This window comes from Papio anubis, chromosome 13 (genome assembly GCF_008728515.1).
Source record: "Papio anubis isolate 15944 chromosome 13, Panubis1.0, whole genome shotgun sequence".
Lineage (NCBI taxonomy): Eukaryota > Metazoa > Chordata > Mammalia > Primates > Cercopithecidae > Papio > Papio anubis.
Window position 1 is genome coordinate 61,405,918 of NC_044988.1, and position 16,415 is coordinate 61,422,332.

Sequence of the window (16,415 nt, forward strand, 5' to 3'; positions counted from 1 at the left end):
AGAATCACTTGACTCCAGGAGGCAGAGGTTGTAGTGAGCTGAGATCACACCACTGCATTCCAGCCCAGGTGACAGAGTGAGACTCCTTCTCAAAATAAAATAAAATAAAATAAAAAATAAATAAACTTGTTTAGTGTTAAGCCACTGAGATTTGGGGATCATCATAGCAGCTGACATTAATTTTACTTCTTGAATTTAACATGGAGCTAAATGTTTTAAAACAATGTTTTTTATACTGAGGGTCACATTGATAGTAGTCTGGAAAAGGCACATACTTCAGAGTTCAGAAAGACACAAGTCTTACCATATTTCTTTAGATGAACTTAGTAAGTAATACTCACTGTCAAAGTTCTCTCCAGTTTGCCAGTGACCGTACTGAAACAGTAGAGCACAAAGTCCTCCCCTACACAGTAGATCCATTCACCACGGGGAGAGAGGGCACAGCAAACAAAGTCCCCACCTTCTCTTTTACCAGAACTGAAGCTTCTGACAATCTAGATCACACCACACCCCAAGACAAAAACATCAGGATTAGTAGCAGCTCAACCATGTGCAGCCTTTTCAAGTGACATTTTTACGTTGTTATTTTGCACTTTGGTTTACTATCATTTGTAATTAGATCTCCAATCCTGTTCAGCATGTGCTAACTCCCCGTGCCTGGGAAATATTCAATAGATAAGTAATCTAAACTAAATGGCAGACAAAAATTTAGAATTCATACATCCCACATCACCAATCATGCCCTAAAGAGACATATTACCCTTAAGCAAATTTCATTGCCATACATAAAACAATTTTCTAAATCAATATACCAGTAGTTCTCAAAGCTTTCTGGATGTCTGCTCCCCAGTTTCCTCTAACAGAATGAGAAGCTTTCCCCATGCAGGATGATACTTTGTCTCTAAGACTTTGCTTGCTCTATTGATACAACATTAAAATCATCATAAACCAAGCTGAGAGAAACCAATCCAAAAAGTCTACATACTATATGCTTCCATTTCTATACCATTTTCAAAATGACAAAATTATAATAATGGAAAACAGATCAGTGATTGCCAAGGGTTAGGGCTTGGAATTAACTTGAAATTTAAAACATGATACCATTTACATTAGCAGCCCCAAAGTGAAAATACTTAGGTATAAATCTACCAAAATACATACAATATGTAAATGAGGAAAATTACAAAATTCTGATGAATGATATCAAAGAACTAAACAGAGAGATATTCTATGTTCATGAATTGGAAGACTCAATATGGTAAAGATGTCAGTTCTTCCCAACTTAATCTATAGATTTCACACAATCCCAATCAAAATCCCAGCAAAGTATTTTGTGGATATTGACAACCCAATTCTAAAGCTTACACAAAGAGGCAAAAGACCCAGAATAGTGAACTCAATATTGAAAGAGAAGGACAAAGTTGGAGGGCTCACAATAACCAACTTCAAGATTTACACAAAGTTATAATAATCCAGACAGTGTGGTATTGGTAAAAGAACAGATAGATCAATGGAACAGAATACAAAGCCCAGAAATACACTCAACTGATTTTTGACAAAGAAGCAAAAGCAATGTAATAAAGAAAAGATAGTGTTTTCAACAAGACATGCCATAACTGGACACTTATATGCAAGAAAATGAATCTAGACACAATAAAATAAAGACCTTACAGTCTTCACAAAAATTAACTCAAAATGGATCACAGACCTAAATGTAAAACTCAAAATTGTATATAAAACTCTTAGAGGATAACAAAAAAGAAAATCTAGACGATCTTGAGTTTGATGACTTTTTAGATACAATTCCAAAGACACGATCCATGAAATAACTGATAAGCTAGATTTCATTAAAATTAAACACTTCTGCTCTGTAAAAGCCACTGTCAAGAAAATGAAGCCAGATGCAGTGGCTCATGCCTGTAATCCCAGCACTTTGGGAGGCTAAGGTGGGAGGATCACTTGAGGCCAGGAGTTTGAGACCAGCCTCAGCAACATGGCAAGACCCCATTTCCACACACACACACACACAAAGTCGGGCATTGTGGTACATGCCTGTAGTCCCAGCCACTTAGAAGGCTGAGGCGGGAAGATTTCTTCAGCCCAGGAGCTCAAGGATGCAGTGAGCTATGACCATGCCACTGCACTCCAGCCTGGGCAATGGAGCAAGACTCTGCCTCAAAAAAAAAAAAAAAAAAAAAAAGGAAGAAAATGAAAAGACAAGCCACGGATGGGGAGAAAATATCTGTAAAAACTAGACTTGATAAAGAACTATTATCCAAAACATATAAAGAACTCTTAAAATTCAACAGCAAGAAAACAACCCAATTGAAAAATGAGTCAAATACCTGAAACAGACACTTCACCAGAAGTATACCGATGACAAACGAGCACACGAAAAGATTTCCACATTTCATTAGGGAAATGCAAATTAAAATGAGATACCACTACACACCTATTAGAATGGCCAACATCCATGGCTGGGCGCGGTGGCTCACGCCTGTAATCCCAGCACTTTGGGAGGCCGAGGCGGGCGGATCACAAGGTCAGCAGATCAAGACCACGGTGAAACCCCGTCTCAACTAAAAATACAAAAAAAATGAGCCGGGCGCGGTGGCGGGCGCCTGTAGTCCCAGCTACTCGGGAGGCTGAGGCAGGAGAATGGCGTGAACCCAGGAGGCGGAGCTTTCAGTGAGCCAGGATCGCGCCACTGCACTCCAGCTTGGGCGACAGAGCAAGACTCCGTCTCAAAAAAAAAAAAAAAAAAAAAAAAAAAAGAATAGCCAACATCCAGAACACTGACCACACCCAGTGCTGGTGAGGATGTGCAGTAACAGGAACTCTCATTCACCAAGGGTGAGAATACAAAATGATACATCCATTTTGGAACAGTTTAATAGTTTCTTACAACTAAACATACTTTACCATACAATCCAGTAATCACACTACTTAGCATTTACCCAAAGAAAGAGAAAACATATTAACACAAAAATCTGCACATGGATGTTTATAGCAGCTTTACTCATAATTGCCAAAACTTGGAAGTCCTTCAGTACATGATTGGATAAATAAATGTTATTCAGCATTTAAAAAAAAAAAAAGCCGGGCATGGTGACTCACGCCTGTAATCTCAGCACTTTGGGAAGCCGAGGTGGGTGGATCATGAGGTCAGGAGTTCAAGACAAGCCTGGCCAAGATGGTGAAACCCCGTCTCTACTAAAAATACAAAAATTAGCAGGGCGCAGTGGCAGGTGCCTGTAATCCCAGCTACTCAGGAGGCTGAGGCAGGAGAATCGCTTGAACCTGGGGGCCAGAGGATGCAGTGAGCTGAGATTGCGGCACTGCACTCCAGCCTGGGGGAGAGGGTGAGACTCCGTCTCAAAAAAAGTAAATAAAAAATAAGCTATCAAACCATGAAAAAACAAGGAGAAAAATGCATATTATTAAAAGTCAAAATGAAAAAGTTACATATTTTATGTTTCCGACTACATGACTTCCTAGAAAAGGCAAAACTATGGAGACAGAAAAAGATCAGTGGTTGCCAGAAGTTAGTGGGGAGGGAGGAAGGATAGAAAGGGCATAGAGAATTTCTTGGAAGTGAAACTACTCTGTACAATTCTCTAATGGCAGACACCTGCCATTATACATTTGTCCAAACCTACAGAACATACACCACCAAGAATGAATGCTAATGTAAACTATAGCCTTTGTGTGTTAATGATGTACCAAATGCACGTTCATAAGCTGTAACAAACATACCACTCTGGCACGAGATACTGATAGTGGGGAAGGCTGTTCCCGTGGGAGGGACAGAGGAAATATGGGCACCCTCCGTATTTTCTGCTCAATTTTGCTGTTAACCTAAAACTGCTCTTAAAAGTCTGTTTTTTAAAAAACAACAAATTATGACAATGGAAAACTGATCAGTAGTTGCCAGGGGCTAGGGTTATGGGGAAGATGTAAGTATAAAGATGTAGCGTGAGAGTTTCTTTGGGAATGATAAAACATTTCTGTATCCTGGCCGGGCACGGTGGCTCACACCTGTAATCCCAGCATGTTCGGACGTGGAGGCAGGCGGATCACCTGAGATCAGGAGTTCGAGACCAGCCTGACCAACTTGGAGTGAACCCGTCTCTACTAGAAATCCCAGCTACTCGGGAGGCTGAGGCAGGAGAATCGCTTGAACCCGGGAGGCGGAGGTTGCAGCGAGCCGAGATCACGCCATTGCACTCCAGTCTGGGCAACAAGAGCAAAACTTCATCTCAAAAACAAACAAACAAACAAACAAAAAACCAGTTCTGTATCCTGATTGTAATGGTGGTTACATGACTCTATACATGTAATGAAACGTTACAGAACGATTATATCCCTGCTTAAAAAAAAAAAAAATGCATGTTAAATCTTAGATTTAACCAAAATTGGTTAAATCTAAGTAAGATCTGTAATAGAGTTAATAACTGTACCAATGTCAATTTCCTATATATGATCACTGTATTATCATTATATAAGATGTTATCCTTGGAAGAATTTGAGAAAGGGAAACATGGAACTCTTCTGTACTACTTTTGCAGCTTCTATGTGAATCTAAAATTATTTTTTCGAAATAAAGTATTTTTAAAAGTCAAGCACAGAACTATGAAGTGTGCTCAGCAGATGTACTGGACAGCTGTAGCTACTATGCAGTGGCCCAAAAGATACTGCAGACCAGCCATCTCAGCTATGCATTCTGAACTACTACTCCATCAGTTATAGAACTCAAAGAATGGAAAGACAGTACTATACACCAGCCCCTGGGTCTTCTCTATGGTCAGCAAGATCCCCAAGTGTCCAGGCCAATAATCCAGTAGCACTACCATACATACCTAGGACTTGAGTCCTCAAACTTGATGCTTCTGACGCCCCCAGTGCTACCTCACAGTCCACAAAAGTGAGATTCCTTGAGAACCTTGCAAGTTTTCTGACTAAAAATACACTGAGGACACTGCTGCCTTTCTCCTATTAGTGTTCCATTTTAAAGCGTGGTAGCTAGGAGATGTCCTGAGTTGGTAATCCGTACTACACTGTATCCCCCTAACTCAGACAAACATTGTTATCTTAAAATCTTCAGTGAGGTTCTGAAGGAGGCTTAAAGACAGATAGGAGCTTCATTTATCCAAAGGATGAAAATGCTTAATATACAAACACCCAGGGGAAAGGAGATCACTTTTGAAATACCAAAGAGATAGTTTACAGAGCTACAAATAAATCCAAAAAAGCTACTCTTGGCCACTTGTATACTTTTCCCAGTCTTTTTACAGAGAAAGGAACCCAAATTTGGTTATTGGGAGGGTAGGCCTGGACCAGGATGTGCTGATTTGGGAATGGCCCACAGGTCCTGTGCAAGGGTACTTCTGAACACTCACCTGCCCCTGCATGTTCATGATGACCACCGTGTTTGATCTGTTGCACACCACAAAGTGCTCAGGGTTTTTAGGAAGTAGAATCACACTGTTGACGGTAATATCTGTCCCCGCGGTGCTGCCCAGGGATTTAAAGGTATTTGAACATTCTGTGGTCTTCATATTCCAGATCTACCACACAAAAATTTAAGTTACAAACGTTTTTTTAGATACAAAAATGTCTAAAGTTTTAGGGTTTAAAACATTAACAGGTTACTAAAAAAGAGTAGAAATGACTCAGGGGAAAAAAGTTTCTTACTTGATTTTAGGTCCAATCAAATATCCAGCACTGCCATATACAGTTGTCCCTCAGTATCTGTGGGTGAATTGTTTCCAGGATCCCCTTTAGATACCAAAATCCAAGGATACTCAAGTCCCATATATAAAATGATGCAGTATTTGCATATAACCCATGCACATCCTCCTGTATGCTTTAAATCATCTCTAGATTACTTATAACACCTAATACAATGCCCACACACCACTTCCTTTGTATGGATTCAATGTAGTACTTGGCATGGGGCAGATTTAAGTTTTGCTTTTTAGAACTTTGTGGAATTTTCTTTTTTTCCCCCAAATATTTTCAATTGGTGATTGGCTGAATCCATGTTCCAGATACAGAGGACCAACTGTATAGAGTAAGTATTAATCATGTATTTGTTGATGAATTGGCAAAAACAACAGTCACAAACTAAAATTTAAAAACTTTAAAAAAACTATGATCTTTTCTAATACCTTTTTCCTTAGCCAATAGAGCGCTCTCTCTCTTTAAAATTAGTTGTTTGTCAACATTGCTACTGTCATAAACAACCAGAAAGCTACCCTTGTCTGGATATCAAAACCAAATAGGGGGTCAGGCATGGTGGCTCACGCCTGTAATTTCAGCACTTTGGGAAGCCAAGGCGTATGGATCACTTGAGGCCAGGAGTTCAAGACCAGCCTAGGCAATATAGTGGGATCTTATCTCTATTTAAAATAATTAAAATAAAATACAAACAAAACAAAAACGGGGGGTTTTCTTTTTTAAAAATGAGATGAGATCTCACTATTTTGCCCTATTGTCCCCGCTGGCGTTAAACTCCTGGGTTCAAGCGATTCTGTCACTTCAGCCTCCTGAGTATGGGACTACAGGCAGGTGCCACTGAGCCTGGCTCAAATAGAGGCTTTTTAGCTTGAGACTCTATCCTGAGATTTTGATGTGGTAGGTCTAGGGTGAGGCACAGGCATTTTTTTTAAAGCTACAAATGATTCCAATGTACAGTTTATACTGACAATGACTGAATAGAAGTCACAATGTTAGCACACACACATGAGGAACTTTGAAGTGGAAGCTACTCTTGGCCACTTGTATTACTTCTCCCAGTCTATCTTTTTCACCTTGTCCTTCTGGGCTCTTATGAACTGAAAGGGTTAAATCAGGTAGCACAGAAATCTGAGATGTGCTTAGAGAAGGGATGGACCAAACATTAAATAGCATTGTCCAGATACCACTCAATTCACCAGGCACAAAGTCTCTAAGGCATGGACTCTGCTGTGTTTCCTCTGTGCCTTCCACGGAGCTTGGCACAAAGCAGATGTTGAATAAATACTCATAAACAGGAGAAAACAGTTGCCCTGGTGTCAATACCGTTATCGCCTGCCCTAATCTCCTCTGAAGCCCAGATGCTTAGAAGAAAAAATGAACATTTCAGGAATTAAGAATGCTAAGGCTTCCAGTGTTTTCCATTCAAAAGGTCAGTGACATGCTTTGCCCCACTCACTGCAAAACTAAGGGGGAAAGACCACATAATAAAGAAGCTTAGACAAGCCATCTACCAGTGGCATTTACAAGTTGTGAGGCCCATATGCATAGCATGAGAGCAAATCCCATGACTGAAGTACTAACAGCTTTGCATGATTTCTCCACTCATCCCAAGGGAGCATACATCTCCTGCCTTCCGGTTTCCGGTTCAATTTCCAATCATGAACAGCATTTTCAGACGGTGGTCTGACATACATATGTACATACATACATATATATACACATACATTTATTGATTGAGACAGGTTCTTGCTCTCTTGCCCAAGCTGAAGTACAGTGGTGTGAAAATTGCTCAATGCAGCCTCAAACTCCTGGGTTCAAGTGATTCTTTCACCTGAGCCTCCTAAGTAGCTAGGACTACAGGTGTATGCCACCACACCTGACTGTCTGAATTTTAGATACTTAAATATGTATCTAAAATGTCTAGATATATGTGTTAAAATGTTTTGTTAAAATGTCTAGATCTTCTGCCACAAAGTACTCACTCATATAAGGCAATTCAAAAAGATTAGGTCCAAAACGTAGAGTGTCTCAAAGATCTCTAATAATTTTCTATTTGGGTTTCTCATATCTTTTCTAGGAAATGAGACCCTCTCTAAAAATAACTAAATCTTTAAAGGTACTGAAGATCCATTACTTTCAGCAAATTACTTACTAAATAACTATCTAGGAGAAGGCTTAGTTTTACTCAACACTTCTCCTATTCCTCTATAAATGCTACTAGGAAGGCTCTAAATTTGGGGACCAGGAATGCAGCGAGGCTGTGCAACAAAAAAAGAGATCTATTTATTAGGCCACTGAGCCTTTCGTGAATTTGACTGTTAGCAGGTAGACCATACCTATGGCAAAACAGATTTAACCACCGTGTGTATCTGTGAATGGGGGATGGCTTAACTTTAAGACTCTTCACCCTTCCTCTTTTCCTACACATGAGAAAGTTCGTTTGGATTGAAAAAGTTTGAGATTGGAGTCCCAAGGCCAATGGGAATTACCCACAGAATACTGTTGCTGTCTCAGACTCACCTCAATTATGGCTAAAATAGCCAGTAAAGAGGTTTACTACAGCACAATCATTCCCATTATCACCACTGAAAACTCCTCAAAGGACAAAGATGGGGTAGACATCCCAAAATAAACCGAAAGCAAATACTTAACCTTTACAGTGCCATCAGAGGATGCACTAATAATGTAATGTCCATCTTGTGTAAATGTTGCTTCGTTAACAAAGGAGGAATGGCCACGAAATTCCTTCAGTGTTTTCCCAGATTTTAAACCATGAATTCTACCAAATGAAAGTAAATGAAAAGAACAATAAATATTTAATATCTTATGGTTGTGACCAATGATTGAATGCATTTTAGATAAATTACAGAAGCTCATGTTATAATATTAAGAGGGCTATGTGATTGTGTACATGGTATAATTTTCATTATATCAAACAAGCAAACAAAAGCTTTGCAAAGAAAGAGGCTGGAAGAAAACATGCCAATACCACCACAAGCTTCTGTTCAGGGATAGACCTCTAAAAAACAGGTTAACAGAAGACTGAGATCAGTGGGTCTCAGCTGAGTCCCAGTATAACAGACCCTCTAAAGTGATTATGATACAGATAGGTCCATAGGACCATATTCTGAGAAACATGAATCACTGCTACTCCCTTTCAAATCTCTCCTCTGGGTAAAGACACAAATGGACAAAACAACAACACTGTGTGAGTTGTACTTTGGGGACATAAGGTCTCACATACCTTCCCTCTCCGTATCACACCATCATGGTAAAAGCATAAGGAATCACTAGTACCTCCCTCCAGGGCCTCATTATATCAAACTCAAGTGAGAACAGTTTTGGGATTTTTACTTACCTAATTGTCTGGTCAAAAGAAGCACTAAGGATCTGACTGCTATCCTTAGAGAAGCTTAGACAGGTGACACCCTTACTGTGTGCCCTCTCAAATCTCCTTAAACACTGTCCACTCTGAATCTTCCATACCTTTATTTGAAAAAAAAAGAATTTAAAAAAAACTTTAACGTGTCCTACTATAGCCCATAGAGCCAAGTAAGATGCAATGCTCACTAATGTACTGAAACAGCATTAAAAATGCATGCTAATAGCTGAATATGATGTGTCTGGTTCACATAGTACAATGGTAACTGAATCCTTTGAAACTTAAAACTCTTTTCATGTAAATTATTAAAACAAAAATATAGACTGTAAGTTCACTTAGCAGAGACCATTTCTGCAATTTTTGTAGCCCAGGATGTATTTCTAGCATTAAATACAAACCACAACAAACTGGCTCTTAGATCATCCCCTTAAAAAAAAGGTCAGTGATTTTGATTTTTATACAGCAAGCCAGGACGGTACAACAGAAAGGGCTTAAGCAGATGTGAACTAAAGTCCCAGATCTATCACTTACCAAGTATGCGACCTTAAACATGTTACTGGATCACCCAGGCAGAGTTATTATTAAGATTACACAAGAAAAAGTAAAGTGATTAGCATAAAGCTGATGCTCCATAATCAGTAGCTATTATTGTGCTGAATATCATATACAGGACACTACCCCATAGCAGAACATTCAAAATGTCTACACATGAGAGGCTGTGGCACTAATCCATACCTTGATTTTTCCATCTTGGGCCCCAGTTGCTAACATTTCTGTATCTCTGCTGAAACACATGCACAGGACAGCATCATCCATCATCATAAAGTTATCCTGGGCCTGGTACTTAAGATCCTAAAGAAACAATGGTTAGCAGTTATCAAAATAACACAAAAGTCAAGGCCCCAGTTCTCTACTCACAAAACCAGGGCAATGGATTGTACTTACTCTAAACCCCCAAAATAAACACAAGTGCCATGCATACATGCTCCTAGTAACTAGTTCCTAGTGATATTGCTGGGGATAAATAATTTTATACAATTCAAATTAGTATTATTAAAAATATCAACATACTACTCTAGATCTTTTGCTTACTGATTTTTTCTAGGCAAAATTTATCTAGTTTCATATTTTACATATTTAATAAATTTGAATTTACCTATTTCTGTATGATGTGGGAAACTAAACTAATATTTTTTCCAAATCATCAGCTACGTTTCCTGAAACAGTTTACTAATCTATTTATTTGTGATGCTTCTTTTATTATCCATTATTTTTCAAATGGATTATCTTTCTTATTTTTTTCTAATTATAAAGTGAGACGGCTACCTGGTTTAAAAAATAAAAGCAAACTATACAGAAATATATAAAGTAAAAAGTAAGGCCGGGCGCAGTGGCTCAAGCCTGTAATCCCAGCACTTTGGGAGGCCGAGACGGGCAGATCACAAGGTCAGGAGATCGAGACCATCCTGGCTAACACGGTGAAACCCCGTCTCTACTAAAAAATACAAAAAAAAACTAGCCGGGCGAGGTGGCGGGCGCCTGTAGTCCCAGCTACTCGGGAGGCTGAGGCAGGAGAATGGCGTAAACCCGGGAGGCGGAGCTTGCAGTGAGCGGAGATCTCAAAATAAATAAATAAATAAAATAAAATAAAATAAAATAAAATAAAATAAAATAAAATAAAGTAGAAAGTAAAAATCACTCATAAATCCACTACCCATAGAGTAGAATTTGGCACTCTACGATAAAAATTACATTTTATTTATTTATTTTTGAGACAGAGTCTTGCTCCGTCGTCCAGGCTGCAGTGCAGTGATGCGATCTCGGCTCAATGAAATCTCTGCCTCCTGGGTTCGAGCAATTCTCCTGCATCAGGCTCCCAAGTAGGATTACAGGTCCGCACCAAAACACCCAGCTAATTTTTATATTTTTAGTAGAGACAGGGTTTCACCATGTCAGCCAGGCTGGCCTTGAACTCCTGACCTCAAGTGACCTACCAACTTCAGCCTCCCAAAGTGCTGGGATTACAAGCATGAAACACTGCGCCCAGTCAAAAATTATATTTTAGGGCTGGGCACGGTGGCTCAAGCCTGTAATCCCAGCACTTTGGGAGGCCGAGATGGGCGGATCACGAGGTCAGGAGATCGAGACCATCCTGGCTAACACGGTGAAACCCCGTCTCTACTAAAAATACAAAAAACTAGCCGGGCGAAGTGGTGGGCGCCTGTAGTCCCAGCTACTTGGGAGGCTGAGGCAGGAGAATGGCGTAAACCCGGGAGGCGGAGCTTGCAGTGAGCTGAGATCTGGCCACTGCACTCCAGCCTGGGCGACAAAGCGAGACTCCGTCTCAAAAAAAAAAAAAAAATTATATTTTAAATCAGTGAATAAAAGTTAGTAAATAGCTATTTGAGGAAAAAACTAAGTTGGATCTATACCAACTTCATCCTCCTAAACAAATTCTAGAAGGGTCAATAATTAAACATAAAATAAAAGATTAAAGTACTAGAAGAAACTGTAGGAGAAAAGATGAATAAATTTAATGATATAAAAAAAAATTTAAGTCTGTAAAACAAAACAAGCAAAATCAAGACATAAAAGTCAAAATTTTAAAATATTTGTAATGTATATTATAAAATTTAATTTCCTTAAAATATAAAGAGCTCCTACAAATCAATAAAGAACAATCCAATAGAAAAACGGGCAAAAGATACTAACAGACTTCATAGTGTAAGAAATATTAGTGGCTTCAGTAAAATAAAAAAGAAATACTGGCGGCTTTTCACATATAAAAAGATGTTTAACTTCATACATAAGAGAAATAGAATTAGTACTACAATTAGGTTAGATTGGAAATGATCTTAAATAAAATGGGTGGTTAAATACATCATGGTTCAATCCATGCAATGTAATATAATACACCAATAATCTCTAACATATGCTATAAAAAGCAGGAAGTGTAACAGGGTATGTAGTATGCTATCACCTGTATTAAAAAAATTTTGAAAAGGATACATAATAAATAACACACACACAGGATATTCCAGGAAAGTTACATAAGAAACTGGTAATCCTGGCTGGCCGAAGGAAGGTAACTGACTAGCTGAGGTACAAGTGTAGGAGCAAAATGCTACTTGAGTAAATTTTGCTGTTTTTTGAACGTTGTATCAGTTGTACATATAACCCCTTGGAAAAAAAAAAATTTTTTTTTGCACATGCCTGTAATGCTAGCTACTCCAGAGGCTTAGGCAGGAGAATCACTTGAACTCGGGTGGCGGAAGTTGCAGTGAACCGAGATCGTGCCCCTGCACTCCAGCCTGGGTAACAAGAACGAAACTCTGTTTTTTTGTTTTTTGTTTTTTTCTGAGCCAGAGTTTCGCTCTTGTTGCCCAGGCTGGAGTGCAGTGGCATGATGTCGGCTCACTGCAACCTCCGCCTCCCGCGTTCAAGTGATTCTCCTGCCTCAGCCTCCCAAGTAGCTGGGATTACAGGCACCCACCACCACGCCCAACTAATTTTTTTTTTTTTGTATTTTTAATAGAGACGGGGTTTCACCATGTTGGCCAGGATCATCTCAAACTCCTGACCTCAGTTGATCCACCCGCCTCAGCCTCCTCAAGTGCTGGGATTACAGGCCTGAGCCATTGTGCCCAGCCTGAAAAAAAATGTTTTACTTGTAAAAATAATAGATAATAAAACAATTATAGATAATAAAGGTCCTCTCCTGGTTAATAAAATTGGAATTTAATTAAAAATACCGGTTTTTTTTTTTTGAGACAGCGTCACTGCCCAGGCTAGAATGCAGTGGCACAATCATGGCTCACTGCAGCCTCAAACTCCTGGGCTTGAGGGATCCTCCCACTTCAGCCTCCCAAGCAGCTAAAACTATAGGTGCACACAAGCATGCATGGTTAATTTAAAAAAAATTTTTTTTTTGTAGAGACACGGTCTCACTATGCTGCCCAGGATGGGTTGAACTCCTGGGTTCAACTAAGCGATCCTCCTGCCTCAGCCTCCTGAGTAGCTAGGACTACAGGTATGCACCACTGTCCCTAGCTTTAAATGAGTTTTTTAATTGCAAAAGTAATACATGTTCATTACATTCAGATCCTTTTTCAACTAATCTGATTTAGAGTGAGGGCATACGTAAGTAATTCAAAATCAGTAATTTTTTCACTAGGAAGGTTAACACATTTAAAATACTTTACCTTTCTGATTTTTCCAGTAGTAAAGTTCCATACTTCAATGAATCCATCAACAGACCCAGTGACCAAATACTGACCATCTGGAGAAAATCGAGCACACTCCACATGTGACTTCTGACCAAACTGTTTCAAATGAAACAATGAAACAGATGCATTTTTATCCAGTGGACTTAAAATAATTCCTATTTTAACCTTTTGAGAAACATTGCCCTAGCATAAAGTCATAGCTGGCCCATATTATAGCGCATTGGAGGGGTATTTCTGTACCTGGACGCAGGGAGCTGGGTGGATGTATTTTTCTCTGACTAGTTTTATGTCTAGGCACTAAGCTGAAGCTAGTTTTTTGAATGTGAGATTGATATTTCCTAAGAAAAGGACAAAAGCTATTTTAACATGGGACTTAGAACAAGTAATCCTGTTAGTTCAGACCATAATGTTTTGCAAGAATCAGCCACTGTTAGCATGACTTTCATACTCAATATGGCCTAACATGTTCCTGTTGTGTATCTCGGGGGGAATAACTCATTTTTTCAAAGTAAACGTATGTTTCCATACATTATTTTGTAAATACACTTTCCATCAGTGTTTTACAACCTTCATTTAATCAAGTGATAATGTGTAGCTGACCAAACTTAGAAGAACTAATTAAAATTAATATACTGTCTGATAAATGCATCCTGAGCATTTGCTAGTGAGGATGCTCCCAATAACAGATGAAAACTACAGAAAATTAGGTGGAAAGAACAGAGAAAAGCTTTAATGTGGATTTCACCTTAAATGCCAAAAAAGGAAAGTGTTTATAACAGAAAATCTTAGCCCAGCAGCATAATAACGATGGACTTCTATTTGTCTCAAGGTTTCAGGCAGAGTAAATAAAGGTGCTGCTCAAAAATATCTATCTACAAGTTAGAATATATAATCCAGAAAAGGCAAATCCAAAATGTTAGTCAAAGATTTGAGGAATATGAAGTATTTTAAAATCCAGGAATTTAGAGCACAAATCCAGAGAAACTGTAATACAGAGATGCTAAAGTAGCAAATATGCTTGTAATTCTGGGAATTACCTAGAAAACTTTTTCCTAGAAAACTCTCAGTTAAAAAAAAAAAAACAAAAAAACCATAAGATGATAAAGTCACTTTCCTCAAACACCACATAAGCCCACTTTGTAATCCCTGACTGGCACTCTGCCTGACACATAGCAGGCAAAACAAAAATGCTGAACAGGAGAAGTACATAGAAAGTTCACAGTCCCAGACTTAACCAAAAAAGAACTAACCATTCTTCCAAATGCAGGCTTCTTGGGAAGCAGTGCAAGGGCAGATGATGGGCTAGATGTCAAGCTAGATGTCCATCCATTAGATGACACATCTGAGGTGTACCACTCCCAGGCACAGCCGTATCCCAGTGGACACCTGCAGCAACCTTGAATATTGTCAGAGCTGGAGAATGAGTTCTCCTCCTCAAGTATCCAAGCCCCTGGCACAGGGCCTGGCTGAGCCCATGACAAGTCCTCAACAAATGATTACTGACTGGCTGAATGTCTTAGGATCCTACCTTAATATGCCTACTCAGTTGTGTAGGAAATTTTTCTTCTTCCACATCTTTGACAGCTGCTTTGCCTCGAAACAAATCTATGGTCATACCAGGAGGAAGCAATCCTTGATGCTGCTGCCACTTCAGTGCCTATGAGGAAAAAAAAAAAGTATAGCAATCTGTTCAGGTGCTTTTAAGATCTGGTCATGACTGCTCAGAAACCAAGCCCGGAAGGATGAGGTTCAGAGTAAGCTGTGAGCCATCTAGACCCCAACTATTTTTGGCCATCCAAACACAACATAATCCGTGCTCCTCTGTGTGTCCAAGAACACAGGCTGATCTAAGGGTGGAAGGGGACTCTGAGAACCAAGTCTGTCATCCACCTATTTTCTTATAGGTGTGGCTGTTTTGTTATAAACAAAACCTGGAAAACAGAAATCTCCCATAGTACTAACACTCAAACACACCCACTACTAACATTTTATATACTACCTTCCAATATTTCCCCCCTTACATATGTTTCATTAACCTAGTTGTAATTATACTACATGTAAAATTTTATTTTCTCTTGTTTTCACCTATCAATAGATCATACTAGTCACAGCTATCATTTTAATGGCTGTAAAATACATTCCATCAAGTAGATGTCTCACAGTTAATCAATATATTAGTGGACATTTACACTGCCTCCAATTTTTCAATCACCTAAATAATGCTGCAATGAACATCTTTGGACATAAGGCTTTTTCTATTTTGGGGATATTCCCCTCTTATTTTATATTCCTGGAAAAGAAATTACTAAATCCAAAAAGAACAAGAATGGTTAAGGCTCTTGATATATTTGATATATAGTGCCAAACTCCTTTCCAAAAGGGCTGCTTTCCAAAAAAAGTTGCAGTTGCAATAGTGTTCACAACTGCTTTATGAGGGGTGAAATAAATAATGAACTTTGGATGGTCCTAGGTTAAATCATTCACCAACTATGTCATTTTGACTTCCAGTTTTGCCAACTGAAAAAGTCAGGAAAAAAAAGCCTAATTCGGGGGCCAGGAGTGGTGGCTCATGCCTGTAACCCCAACACTTTAGGAGGCCAAGGCGGGCAGTTCACCTGAGGTCAGGAGTTCCAGGTCAGCCTGGCCAACACTGTGAAACCCCATCTCTACTAAAAATACAAAACTTAGCTGGGTGTGGTGGCACATGCCTGTAATCCCAGCTACTCGGGAGATTGAAGCAGGAAAATTGCTTGAACCCAGGAGGCAGAGGCTGCAGTGAGCCAAGATAGTCCCACTGCACTCCCAGCCTGGGCAACAGAACGAGACTGTTTCTCCAAAAAAAAAAAAAAAAAAAAAAAAAAAAAAAAAAAAGCCTAATTCGTAGAGGATAAGACAAAATAATATATGTGAATCCTGTATAATAAGCACATGTTCACATAATAAGCACACAATCAATCTTTATTCCCCTTTCCTTTTGTTATACCAAGAAAAATCAATAATTTTTGGATATCATTTAAAACAGGGGTCCCCAACCACTGAACTGCAGACCAGTACCGGTCCATGGCCTA

General features: G+C 39.2%; 1 protein-coding gene across 2 annotated transcripts in view; it reads right to left on the reverse strand.

Moving 5' to 3' along the window:
* SMU1 (SMU1 DNA replication regulator and spliceosomal factor) overlaps positions 1-16,415 on the reverse strand; it is a 36,375-nt gene that overhangs the window by 5,882 nt on the left and 14,078 nt on the right. For both annotated transcript variants that reach the window (XM_003911607.5, XM_009188638.3), the window contains exons 5-11: positions 14,876-15,004; positions 13,324-13,443; positions 9,857-9,973; positions 9,098-9,225; positions 8,392-8,518; positions 5,400-5,567; positions 342-494 (exon numbers count right to left, since the gene is read on the reverse strand). In XM_003911607.5, coding sequence (XP_003911656.1) covers positions 342-494; positions 5,400-5,567; positions 8,392-8,518; positions 9,098-9,225; positions 9,857-9,973; positions 13,324-13,443; positions 14,876-15,004 — 942 coding nt within the window. The remainder of the gene's footprint in view (positions 1-341; positions 495-5,399; positions 5,568-8,391; positions 8,519-9,097; positions 9,226-9,856; positions 9,974-13,323; positions 13,444-14,875; positions 15,005-16,415) is intronic.